We start from the raw sequence: 13,226 nt of genomic DNA on the forward strand, positions 1-13,226 counted from the left end.
TCTGCTGGCGTGTTCACGGGCTGCAGGAAGAGGGCGGCAGTCGCCCAACAACCGCCTGTGAGTCATGGCAGTGACACGGGGAGGTGGGAAAGTGGGTGTGTGGACTTTCCCCCTCTCTGAATGGCTGGGAGGTGGGTCTTGGGTGATTGTTGGTCCTATAAAATAACGCTCTGCTGTTTCCTCAGGTCTGCCCACTTAGACGCGCTAAGAGTGCAGAAGCTTTGATTCGGGACCGGGAATCAGCCGGGAGAGAAATAAAGATTCACAGACAGAGAGAGAGAGCGGGGAATCCTTGGGCAGACCCCGGCGTATTGTGAAAGAGCAGGCTAGATAGCCGATAGAGTAGGACGGTGATCCGGGTCGTGCGGGTAGCGGCGACCGGGATAACGCTGCCGAGTGCAGCACCTTTTATTTGTAGTTTTGTTACTGTTTTGTTTTCCCTTGTTCTTTTCGCCTTCTGTTTTCATTATTATTTCTTTGAGCACCTGCAAGTGCATTTGCTGTTTGTGTACCAGCTGTGGTATTTCCGTGGTGCTGTCTATCATCGTTGATAGGCAGCCCACGGTCAACAGTGCCCTCTGCCGGAGAAAAATAAGAACCGGTCTAAAATAAAACTGGGCACCTGTGTGGTGTTTCCAAGTACACCTGTCTGTCTCCTGGTCAGTGAATTACCCACACCCCTTCCACAGGGTCATAAAAGATAAGCTTGCAACATTGAGCAGAGCTGAGCGCCTATGGAAACGCTACAAAAAGAAAGAGCGTGAGAGAACTAAAGAAGATACTCACCAGTGAAAAAATGGCACACTAAAATCATCTAAGTTTGAGTTGGAGAGAAATTTGGAGGAAACACATACAGATTGGTAGATTCACGCGACAAATGCGTAAGGGGGCAGCACTTGTGTTGAAAACTGGAAGAAAATAGCAAAGAAAGCTGTGGAAGATGGTAAGGCTGCCCTTTGAATCGGAGATATTATGGGGCAAGTTCAGCATGGAAAATGAGCTTTTGGCCTCAGTTCAGCTCATACTACATGGCACAAGGCAACCCCAGCTCAACGGAGGAAGCTGGTAGTCAATGAGGTGCAAAAGCAGGAGGAGAGGATCAGGTGTGTAAAGGCCATTTCCCAGGTCAAGCAGGGAGAATGGATGAAATGGAAGAGCGTGGAACAACGCAAGATCGGCTGGCAAGACCTGTGGACAATGGAACAGAGCAGGATCAGTTTCCTCATCAGATCAGCATATGATGTTCTCAGAACCTAAACACAGAACCTAACCCTCTGGGTGGGTGAGGATCCCTCTGATCCTCTGTGTTCATCACCTGGAACATTAAGGCACATTTTGACAGGATGTAAGGTGGGTCTTAGCCAAGGGCGGTTTACTTGGCGCCATGACCAGGTGCTGTGATGTCTGGCCTTAGCATTGGAGGACAAGCGTAACCTGACCAATAAGTTGCCACCAGTTCCGTCAAAGCATTACACACATAAGACAATATTCCTCCGTCCAGGAGAGCAACCACCAAGAAAAGGTGTTAAAAGTAAGCCTCGTCCAGGACAACTGAAAGCTGCTAGAAACTGGAATATGCTGGCAGATGTTGGGCAACAGCTTATTTTTCCACCTGAGATTGCCACTACTAACCTTCAACCAGACATTGTCTTGTGGTCTGGATCAGCACGCGTTGTTCATCTGGTAGAGTTAACAGTGCCATGGGAGGATGCTGTGGAAGAAGCGTATGGGAGGAAGAAACTTTGGTATGCTCAACTAGCTGCTGAAGCGGAACATCGAGGATGAAGAGTCCGAGTTTACCCAGTGGAGGTGGGTTGTTGAGGATTTGTGGCACACTCTACAACCCGGTTTCTCAGAGACGTCAGGCTCAGTGGCCAAGCGTTGCGTCGGTGAAGAATTTATCTGAAGCAACAGAAAGGAGCAGCAACTGGCTGTGGTTGAGACGGAAATATTCTGGATGGGGATCTCAAGAACAATAGAAAGAAAGCAACGCTGATGTACAGGTAAGTAAGCTGGGCTGGGCTGAGCTGAGTGGGGGATGAAGGGGGGGTGATGCTGGGACGCCAGAATCACTGTTGAGCTCTCTTGAGGTCCCTAGAGATGTACCCTACTTAGCTCAAACCAGACAGTTGTCATGCTGATGCGCTGGGGAGACCGCACTGGTTTGATCCCTGGAGCCAGCATCGCAGCCGTTGTGTGTGCTGATGCGCTGGGGAGGCAAAATGAGCTGATCCCTGGAGCCAGCATTACACTTCAGCAATCAACACCAGACAGATGGATATCTACATCATCAGATGGAAAACAACGCAAATGGATGGAGATGCAGATGGATCACATTAGTTTACTGCAAAGCTACGTCTTAGTTGGTGCTTATCTTGGCGAAAGCAGAGTTCAGATCAGCATGAAGTTCAACATCTACTCTCATGTAATGGAAATCATTATAGAGAGTTATTTGATTTTGTATTTTAGTCAGATGTGTGTTGTTGTGTGTCTCGCGGCACACCCCAACTCCCCAGTTTATAACGCTCTTTGGTTATAATGCTCATATTGTGTGTCGCCCGAGACCCGCGTTATAGCAAGGAGCACTGTATTCAATTCTAATTTTTGCCCTAGAAAACACAACGAATAAATGCTAGTGTGAATAGACCCTTAAGATGTTATACAGATTTTCACAGTATTTAAATACAGTGATTTACAGTACAATTCAACAATTATGCTATCACTTTTATGACTTGTATTTTCTTTTACCATTTATGTTAAAGCCTTTAATTTAAAGCCAAACTAAAAACATTAATTCGGCACACTAAAATGAAGACTACCGCTGATTTTTTTCTTATTAGTAATGGCATCAATTTTTATTTATTTTTTTACAATTAAATAAGCAGTTATGTTAACTATGTTAAAATGTGTGACATACAAATATCCTCAATATAAAAGAAGGCCCTTAGCCAGTTTCATCACAAAAATACAAGCTGTCATGCCAAACTTTAAAGTGTGACATACACATGCCCCCCTCAACTGCATCAGTCATCAGGGGATGACTGGCACACACTTTTCTTTTGTCTATCAAAAGCAAAGTTAAGACAGTAGACAGTGAATAACTGTATATGAAGTCCACGGTAATTGCCCATCTAGAGATTAATGCAAATAACAGTTCTGTGATAAGTTAGGTCCTTCAGCCAGTGGCCTCTTAAGACCTGCATATTTCAAACAGAATTCAATTTCCAGACACTTTTAGCATTGTTTTAAAAATGTTTTATAATCGGCGGTCATTTGTACTAACTCAAAACATTCATCAACCGTGTACTGTAGCAGCCAACTGTAATGCTACGTAAGCACTTTAGAAGAATTCAGAATCTTTAAAAAATAAACCACTACTTGGACAGGAGCCTCACAAATAACTACAGTAATAAAGTATTTGTCTCTTTTTGAATCAGCTACATTTTACATATTGGTACTCCCTATATATATATATGTTTTGTTAATTGTATAGTGTGTGTGTGTGTGTGTATATATATATATATATATATATATATATATATATATATATATATATATATATATATATATATATATATACACACACACACACACACTATACAATTAACAAAACAACGCACATTACATTTTGATGGCAGATACCATCATCTATCGGGTTCGTCTCTTTCGGGTTCTCAACTGCATCGTGTTTGGTTTGCATGTTTTCTACTGTAGCAGGACAACACAGACCCAATTCAAGGAAGTACTTCTTTAACTGTCTTTGCTTGAAAATGTGTTCGTTTAAAAATCTAGAAGAATAGATCTGCTTTTAGGGTATTAGCAATGTAACAAACTACTGCACAGAATGTCCTCAGTATGCATTCTGTGACAAACTGGTGAGTGGATACAAGTGAGTGCAGTGCCGTGCAGGTGCAAAACACACAGACAATTACTTTCAGGTGCAGGGGTGTTTATTGATAATAATAACAATGTCCAGAGCCCTAAGGCAAACACCTGTAAATAATAAATGATGGAAGCGAAATACAGCGGCATGTATCACTTCAGTTTGTAAAATCCCACGGGCTTGACCCGCAACCAAAAGTCTAGTTTTTATCACCCACACAAAACACAAAGACACAGACACAGTTCCTACAGTTCGTGAATTAAGTGCTTGTGATGAAAAGACTGTTCTCCGTGAAAAGTGAAGTGCTGGTGTCCGGGTTTGATGCTGGGCTGTTGCTGCAGCTCCAGATCGTGTTAGTATTCTTGAATAGACAACACAAACAGAGTGTTGCAAGACAGACTAACAAAACACTCACATTTCTTTACAGATGCAGGGTCTTCTTTTAGGTTGTATGCTAACCATTTACAAAGGAACAGATTACTTTCCTACACCCCTATTTTATACCCCTGCTCATGACCCCTTGGTTAACCAGCACATCCGCTTCTCCAATCCACGGATGCCATGCCGTTTCCCATTCGGGTCATTGACTTTGGGAATATAGCTCAGTCCCTTTTCCAGCCGGCTGACTTCCACCTACCCAAGTGTAATGCCTTTTAGAACAGGGTACTCTGCTCCCTTTATCTAGCACGCTCTCAGGTTGGGAGGGATATCTAACACTAAGCGTCATTCAATCTCTGTCACAATTCCCACCGCTTTCTGATATCAAGCTGATATCAACATCAGATCTCCTAACTGTAAGCCAACATACATTGTTGTTGAAAGTCTTGTCCTTGAAAATGTAAAGCAATTAAAGCACTGCATCATTTTGTTTCGGTATTGGTTTGGTTTGGAATTTTATGCATATCGGTTTCGGTTCAGCTTTGATTTGGGAAAATAATAACCATTGCATCCCTAATTACAGGTGGTCCAGTAGAAACTCACCATCTGAATAATCCTCTCCCAACACCAAAACCCTAAACTTAAGGTCAGTGCCCTATACTGCAGCCATTACACATCTAAAGTAGTTAATGTTTGGCAGTGAATAAGAGTCTTTGTTAAAAAAGTGACCCGAGGTGCTGACTTCCTCAGTTGTCAGTTGACACGAACATTTTGTGGTACCTAAATAAAATTAAAAAATTAATTACATTTTTAAAAAAAAAATGATTTAAATCAAATAAATTAGAATTTTTCTTAATTTAAAAAAATACTTTTTTTTTTTTTTTTTTTTTTTTTTAATCGCCAACATTGGCGCAAACTGAGCGAAAAAAAACAAACTAAACATTATGATGTGTCTAAAAGAAAAATTAAACCTAAAATGTCTATTCTGAAGATGTGTTTCAATTTTTTTCCCTTCTCAGTTTGTGTCCCCGTGCACATTGGACTGATTAGTTTGAACTTCATAGGGAGGTCTAAAAGTACAGAATTGTATTATTTTTATTACATTTTGTTATTTCAATTTTGAATTACAAAACTATTACTTTATACAACACGCACCCCTTCATTCAATCAGATCACTTTAAACTTTTAAAAGAATCAGTTTAAACTACATTCGATGAACTCTCCCCATTATGTATAAACTTAGGGAGTCCAGATCTTCACGTCGTCGTTGCCAGTTATAGTCACTTCACAATGGCTGCGAGAGGCAAAAGTGAAAGAGAGCAAAGTGGCAAAGTTTTAACTTAATTTCATTCAAATAAGATTATACCTAAGAAATGCTCATCTTCTGTGGTATGGGTTTTTTTCAGATTCAAATCAACTGATACTGAGCAAATTACCATGATGTGTAAAATCTTGTAGCATTCCAGGGTAAACAAAAGAGAGGCAGACGACCGCAGCAAGATCTCATTCAGGTTTTACTGAAAGGTCAGCACACCACAACAAAGCCCACAGCAGCGTACAAGCTGCCCTTTTATATCACAAAACCCTGTGAAAACATGTAACATTTAGACATAACAAGATATGTTATTGGACAACATTCACAAGCACACTGGGACCACGACTCGATCACGCTCCCCCCCACCCCAAAGGTGCATACTCCTTTGGCTGACAGTGAAGCAGATCCATTGATCTGGTGGAAAGCTCTTCATCACAGTTTTCAGTACCTGTAGTAATTGTTACTTGCAAATGTACAAAACTAAAACCTGACGCAGTGTTTTTGGTAAAAAAAAAGTGTAACAAAGTTGTATCAGGGGAGCATAACTACAGTTGGGATAGCTGAGGGAATGAGACCTTTACCTCCTGGCAGGCATGGGCTGTATAACCCGTTTTTTTTTTTTTTTTTTTTTTTAAAGTACAGTAATCACTTAATTACCTGAGCCAGACATAATTGGAGAAGGGGCCAGGATATTATTTCATTTTTAAAAATATATATTTGTTTTGTTAGTGAAGAAGTACAGCACACAAGAAAATTGCACGTGTTACAATAGTATGTACAAGTACCAAAAAATAAATAAACCCTGATCAAAATGTTAAATATATCGTCTTTATAAAATGGGTATTTTAAATACTCTATCCTGATTGGTCAAAACAGGTCACATGGGGGTGTTGATATTACAGCATATCACCATGGCTCGGCAAAAGCAAAAGTAAGTATTCAAATAATTTCAAAATTTCGCCATTCTGATCGCTCTGTTCCTTCTCCCTGAACTACGGAGTTTTCCTATCCCATTTTGAAAATAGTTTAAAAAATATATTAAACTTTGAGCTTTTCACAAAGATTTTGGTATCTCTTAAAAGAGTATGGGGTTAAAAGATGTTTAGTTGCCGTTGCACTCGCTGTCTGTTCTTCAGTCTGCCTGTCTGCTGCCACTGGACCCACCCCCTGCGCATCTGTGTGATCTGATGCTGAACATTTATAAATTCATCTCAACAGTTCCTGCCATACCTTTTAAATGTGTACAGGTACAATGGTATCATGTCTTCTGCTCTACCCTGTATTGTTTAAACAGTCTTCCCAGCGACAGCGAGTGGAAGCGGCAGTGAATGGAAGAAGTACAGGCGTGGAAAAGTACAGAGCAGTTTAGAAGCAGCAAGGAGAAATTGTATCTTGAATTGCTTTAATCAGAAAACAGAGGACATTGGGGAAACACAGCAGCAGCTCAAAGTCAAACAGCCGCGTATGTTTTTCTGATAACAAACAAGCTGAAACTCGGAGCAGCTGATTCAAATTCAGCGCCGTTCTGAGACACGGGCGAGGGTAGGAGCCAACAGCACAGCAGAACAACGCAGTTAAACGAGGCAGTCTTCCCAGCGACAGTGAGTGGAAGCGGCAGCGAGTGGAGAAGTAGTCTAGTAGACTTGATTTAGTCTTTTCAAATAACGAAGATAGAATAACTAAAATAGAGGTCAGAGAACCACTGGCAAACTCAGACCACAACCTGGTCTCATTTGAAGAGTTTTTTAAATCCCCAAAAGTAATGACTAAAGCTAAGGTTTACAATTTTAGAAAAGCAAACTATGAAGGTATGAAACAGAGACTAACAGAAGTAGATTGGAGTAAAATAGAGAAAACACCCACAGAAGAAGGATGGTTGTTCTTCAAAAATGTAGTACTAGAGGTGCAAAACAATTATATCCCTAAAGTAGACAAATCTAAATGTAAAACTAAATTGCCAAAATGGTTTAATAGATCAATTAAAAAAAATATTCAGTGAAAAAAGGCACTTTACAGAGCATTAAAAAAGGACCAAAAAGAAAGTACGCAGAGAGTACACAGAACTGCAAACGCAAGTCAAAAAGGAAGTTAGAAAGGCCAAGAGAGAACTAGAAATGAACATTGCTAAGGGAGCTAAAACCAATTCCAAAATGTTTTTCCAATATTACAACAGCAAGCGAACATTCAAAGAGGAGATTAAATGTTTAAGAGATACAAATGGCAAAATCGTAGATGAAGAAAAAAAAATAGCAAATATATTAAATGATTACTTTTCACAAGTTTTTACAAAGGAAGATACTGACAACATGCCCCACATGTCATCCAGTTCCTATCCAGTTTTAAATAACTTTAGCATAACTGAGGCAGAAGTGTTAAAGGGACTAGGAGCTCTTAAAATAAACAAATCCCCTGGGCCGGATGAGATCCTCCCAGTAGTACTCAAAGAAATGAAAGAAGTAATTTACAAACCGCTAACCAAGATCATGCAGCAGTCTCTTGACACAGGGGTGGTACCGACAGACTGGAAAATTGCAAACGTAATACCGATCCACAAAAAGGGAAACAAAACTGAACCAGGTAACTACAGACCAGTAAGCCTGACTTCTATTATGTGCAAACTTATGGAAACCATAATAAGATCCAAAATGGAAAATTACCTATATGGTAACAGGGTCCTGGGAGACAGTCAACATGGTTTTAGGAAAGGGAGATCGTGTCTAACTAACTTGCTTGATTTTTTTGAGGATGCAACATCGATAATGGATAACTGCAAAGCATATGACATGGTTTATTTAGATTTCCAGAAAGCTTTTGACAAAGTCCCGCACAAAAGATTAATTCTCAAACTGAACGCAGTTGGGATTCAAGGAAACACATGTACATGGATTAGGGAGTGGTTAACATGTAGAAAACAGAAAGTACTGATTAGAGGAAAAACCTCAGAATGGAGTGTGGTAACCAGTGGTGTACCACAGGGATCAGTATTAGGTCCTCTGCTATTCCTAATCTACATTAATGATTTAGATTCTGGTATAGTAAGCAAACTTGTTAAATTTGCAGACGACACAAAAGTAGGAGGAGTGGCAAACACTGTTGCAGCAGCAAAGGTCATTCAAAATGATCTAGACAAGATTCAGAACTGGGCAGACACATGGCAAATGACATTTAATAGAGAAAAGTGTAAGGTACTGCACGCAGGAAATAAAAATGTACATTATAAATATCATATGGGAGATACTGAAATTGGAGAAGGAATCTATGAAAAAGACCTAGAAAAAGACTGTACAATGCACTAGTAAGACCTCATCTTGAATATTGTGTGCAGTTCTGGTCACCTCGCTATAAAAAAGATATTGCTGCTCTAGAAAGAGTGCAAAGAAGAGCGACCAGAATTATTCCGGGCTTAAAAGGCATGTCATATGCAGACAGGCTAAAAGAATTGAATCTGTTCAGTCTTGAACAAAGAAGACTACGTGGCGACCTAATTCAAGCATTCAAAATTCGAAAAGGTATTGACAGTGTCGACCCAAGGGACTTTTTCAGCCTGAAAAAAGAAACAAGGACCAGGGGTCACAAATGGAAATTAGACAAAGGGGCATTCAGAACAGAAAATAGGAGACACTTTTTTACACAGAGAATCGTGAGGGTCTGGAATCAACTCCCCAGTAATGTTGTTGAAGCTGACACCCTGGGATCCTTCAAGAAGCTGCTTGATGAGATTCTGGGATCAATAAGCTACTAACAACCAAACCAGCAAGATGGGCCGAATGGCCTCCTCTCGTTTGTAAACTTTCTTTTGTGTATATATCAGCAAAAAAGCTAACGACCTGTTACTGCTGTAGAAAAGTAAGAGTTCCTTTATCAGAATGCCCCATAGTCCTATGAAAAAGTGGCCATACCTATTTGCAACACACAGGACTTCACGTCACAGATCACAGTGAATGAATTTAAATCTACATCGCGTTTCCACAACACTGACCATCTGAAGTTGCCAGCTTACAGTAGCAGTAATGGGTGCAACAGCGGGTTGACGAACTCTTACGAGCTCCACTTACAGGGTTACTTAATAGTTAAATTTTCAGTTTCAGTGTGTGTTGTAATAACAACTGTTATTTAAAAAAAAAAAAAAAAAAAAAAAAAAAAAAAAAAGGTCAACACAGGCCACAGACATTGACCAACCAACGAGAAGCATTGGTTATGAACATCAACCATGCCTACAGTTACGGAAATGTGCATCAATTGTTATTGTACATATACCGTATTACTTCAATTTGGCGCCTCCCTCGTATTAATGACGCCTTCGTATTGACGCCGCAGTCGTATATCAGCTTTATCATAGAGTCCGCCCTCAAATAAACGTCGAAATCAATAAAGAAACATGGAGGTATTTTTTTCTCCCCCTACTAAAAAAACACACAATAAACAAATAAACCCCCAACACTGACTATGTACATGTAACGCCCCCGAATTGACGGAGCCTCAATCTAGCACGTAAATTACAAACGAATGTACGCACACATAGTAAGCACGTTTTATGTTATGGTAGTTTTGAAAGGAAATCCAAGATAAACTACGTACAGAACAGCAGTCCTTCTGAAGTTATCGGTGGTTTTGTTGTTTTGTTTTCAGTTCAATTGTATTTCCCATACTCACTCAAAAACAATGTGCTTACTACCTATGAGAAGATTTAGTTTCAGTTTCTCTTGCACAGAAGTTACAAACAAACATGTTGCAGTCAGAAAAAAATAACCAAGTAGGATTTATTGAGTTTTTACAGAAATCAAACTGATATTCTGAGGTTTTTTTTTTTTTTTTTTTTTTGTACAGAAAAACATCTACGCACATTGTTGGACTTAACTGCCACACCATCATTGTCCCGCCCCTTAACAACGAATACACACTCCTGATTCGCGGGTACAGTACGCCCCTGCCCTCCCAACTCCCACCTAATAGGCTCTTATTAACTGTCAGTAAATGTACTGTGTTCAGCACCAAAAACACACAAGAGTATAGTGCTGCTGATCAGAGTCTCTCACGGCGCCGCTTCTAAAATGCCTTAAATCATGTAATAAAACATTGCAGCGTTTGTAAAGCATAGTATTATTAATAAAGACCGCACTCGTATAATCGCCTCCCTCGTTTAAGAGCCGCAGTCATTTTGATCAATTTAAAATAAACGCCGCGGCGCCCGATTGAAGTAATACGGTATATAATATGTATGTGACAAAAATATATCAGAACTGACTTTAGCATGAAGATGTTTGCTTATCTAACTTCTAAGGTTGTATTTTGGGTGCATTTAAATGCCCTACTTAAAGTGACTTTGCACTCTTCTAAAGAACTTTAATACACCCAAGTTTGTACCTTACTATAGAATTATAGCAGTCATATTTGAAAAACGTCAAGTCTATAAGGGCCAGCTGATGGACTGTGTTTACAAAACAAGCCCTAGTATTTCCATAACCCATTGCTTTCGTTGTATACTAGTGCGTCACAATAAATTGAAACATAAACATCATTTACACTTACCTTGCCGTTTGAATCAAAGTGTTCACTGTCGCTTTCGGAACCAGCAGTACCAGCTGTGAAAGCGCCCTGGTCCCAGTCTGGATGTGGATTCAAAAAAGACCGTTCCTCCATCTCCGATTCAGGACCTGTCACCAGCTTCATCCGCTTCGACATGCTGTCTCCCATCGCCACGGAAACGCGCCACGGACAAAACTATAAGGATCACTTTACAGGAGACTATTGAGGCGCAGAAACAAAAGCGTTTGCAAATTAACAAATCTAGCTCGACACATACAAGTCAAGTCTATGGTTTTGAGTGCAACGCCGTGGAAGTTAATATTTGGATAGAAGACAAAAATGAAGCTGCACAGACAATACCTCCAAGATTAAAAATAAATAAATACAAACAGATTAATTTTTTAAAAATTATTATTATTTTAGGGCTATGTAATGGCGAGAAAAAAATAAGCGCACTCTTCAACTATCCTCACATTATTATTATTATTATTATTATTAGTAGTAGTAGTAGTAGTGGTAGTATTTGCTATGGAAGAACATGCTGAGAGTTTATTTTTTTGTTAGTTTTGTTTTGTTTTTCTTTTTCTTTTTTTGTTTTTTTATGCATAGGAATTGCCTATACTTTGTACAATAACTCATTCACTGGTGGGAATTAATGAATTAATGCATTTTCACACCACCCGTAGGTCTACTCTAATAACATTATATCAACTGCAGCATTTTCACTAAAAAATTAGACGACTTTCAGTATTTACACAAAGGGAAACAAATTCATTAAAAACCACACAGTATACAATTCCAACATCTGCACTGGCTTTTAAGTTAACGAAGTGTGACAAGTACCGTATTCGTATCCCTTAAACCTTTTCCTTAACTAATTTCACAGACAAATCAAGGACTTAGCAGAAATGCACACAGGCCAATTCAGATACATACATACATTATGAATGACTGCAACAAGCTAACACCGCAACAACTCGGTTGCGATAGATAATCAAATTCTGGTTACAATAATACATATATCGTGTACACACAGATAGGCTATAATTCATCTACTGTTCTAAGGATACAAGCACGTTCTCATACCACACTAAAAAAAAAAAAAACTAAAAAAAAAAAAACGTTTAACAAATTTGCAATTTATTTAAATGTTATTGCACATATTGCAGTATAGCCAAATGCAAAGAGCAGCTTCCTTTTATAATTCTCTTAGCAAGAAATCTACAAAATACAACCACAGCTGCCTCCCCACTGCAGGATAAACAAGCCTCTTCAAAAACAAAAATGTGTCTTGGTTTCCAAACGTACCGACAGAATCAACGTAGAAACAAAAGCTCTGTGGAGACCAGAATTTGTAGCTCACAGCTTTCCAACAAAACCCATTCGCTTAAATTAATTTCTCATTCACGTCCAGTCTGATTGAAACAAGTCATACCTTCAACTAAGAATCCCTCTTCAGTATCAAATTATATGTTTTCTAAGAAAAACAAACAAACAAAAATAGCCTCTTTTTTCCAGGTCCCGGGTTTTCCTCTAACAGTACGATATTAGTCCTGAAATTCGTAAATCCTAGCTATTGACAAACCTACCGGAAGAGGGCTGCAGCCACTACACTACCCGCACTAGCACCGCTGACTTCCACCGATCTTGTCAAAATTCCAGTCACAGCTACAGAGAGCAGATGGTGGTGCTTCTGCTCTACTGATTAAATGAACACTAATGGATTAAAAATAACTTTACTATATTGTTACCGTGATGTTTAAGAGTAAAAGCAAGTGCAAAAAGTTCCTTCTGGGCTCAAGGGCGCTGGAAATAGGGGTGCTGCTACCGCACCCCCTGGCATTGCATGGCTTCCATTATATACAGGGGTTACAGTTTTGTTAAATGGCTTTCAGTACCCCCATTTTAAAATTTGTTTCAGTGCCACTGTCTGGGCTGGCATTGTGCTAAGACTGTGTTTTGCTTATTTTTTTTATACATATTTGACTAAATGTAATTTATGACTTTGAAGTGAATATGTGAACAGCACCTAGTGTGCATTGCTCTTTTTTTAATTTAATAAATTAAACATCATTAAATGGAGCTTGATTCTGAATTTATGACGTTTCCTTTAAAACCAGGATT

General features: G+C 39.4%; 1 protein-coding gene across 1 annotated transcript in view; it reads right to left on the bottom strand.

Moving 5' to 3' along the window:
* Positions 1–12,650, bottom strand: part of LOC121314568 (lanC-like protein 2) — a 52,066-nt gene extending 39,416 nt beyond the window's left edge. Inside the window, exons 1-2 of the mRNA XM_041247982.1 lie at positions 12,538–12,650; positions 11,106–11,321 (exon numbers count right to left, since the gene is read on the bottom strand). Of these exons, the coding sequence (XP_041103916.1) occupies positions 11,106–11,270 (165 nt within the window). The 5' untranslated portion in view covers positions 11,271–11,321; positions 12,538–12,650. The remainder of the gene's footprint in view (positions 1–11,105; positions 11,322–12,537) is intronic.
* Positions 12,651–13,226: the final 576 nt, after the last annotated feature.

This window comes from Polyodon spathula, chromosome 4, assembly GCF_017654505.1.
Source record: "Polyodon spathula isolate WHYD16114869_AA chromosome 4, ASM1765450v1, whole genome shotgun sequence".
NCBI lineage: Eukaryota > Metazoa > Chordata > Actinopteri > Acipenseriformes > Polyodontidae > Polyodon > Polyodon spathula.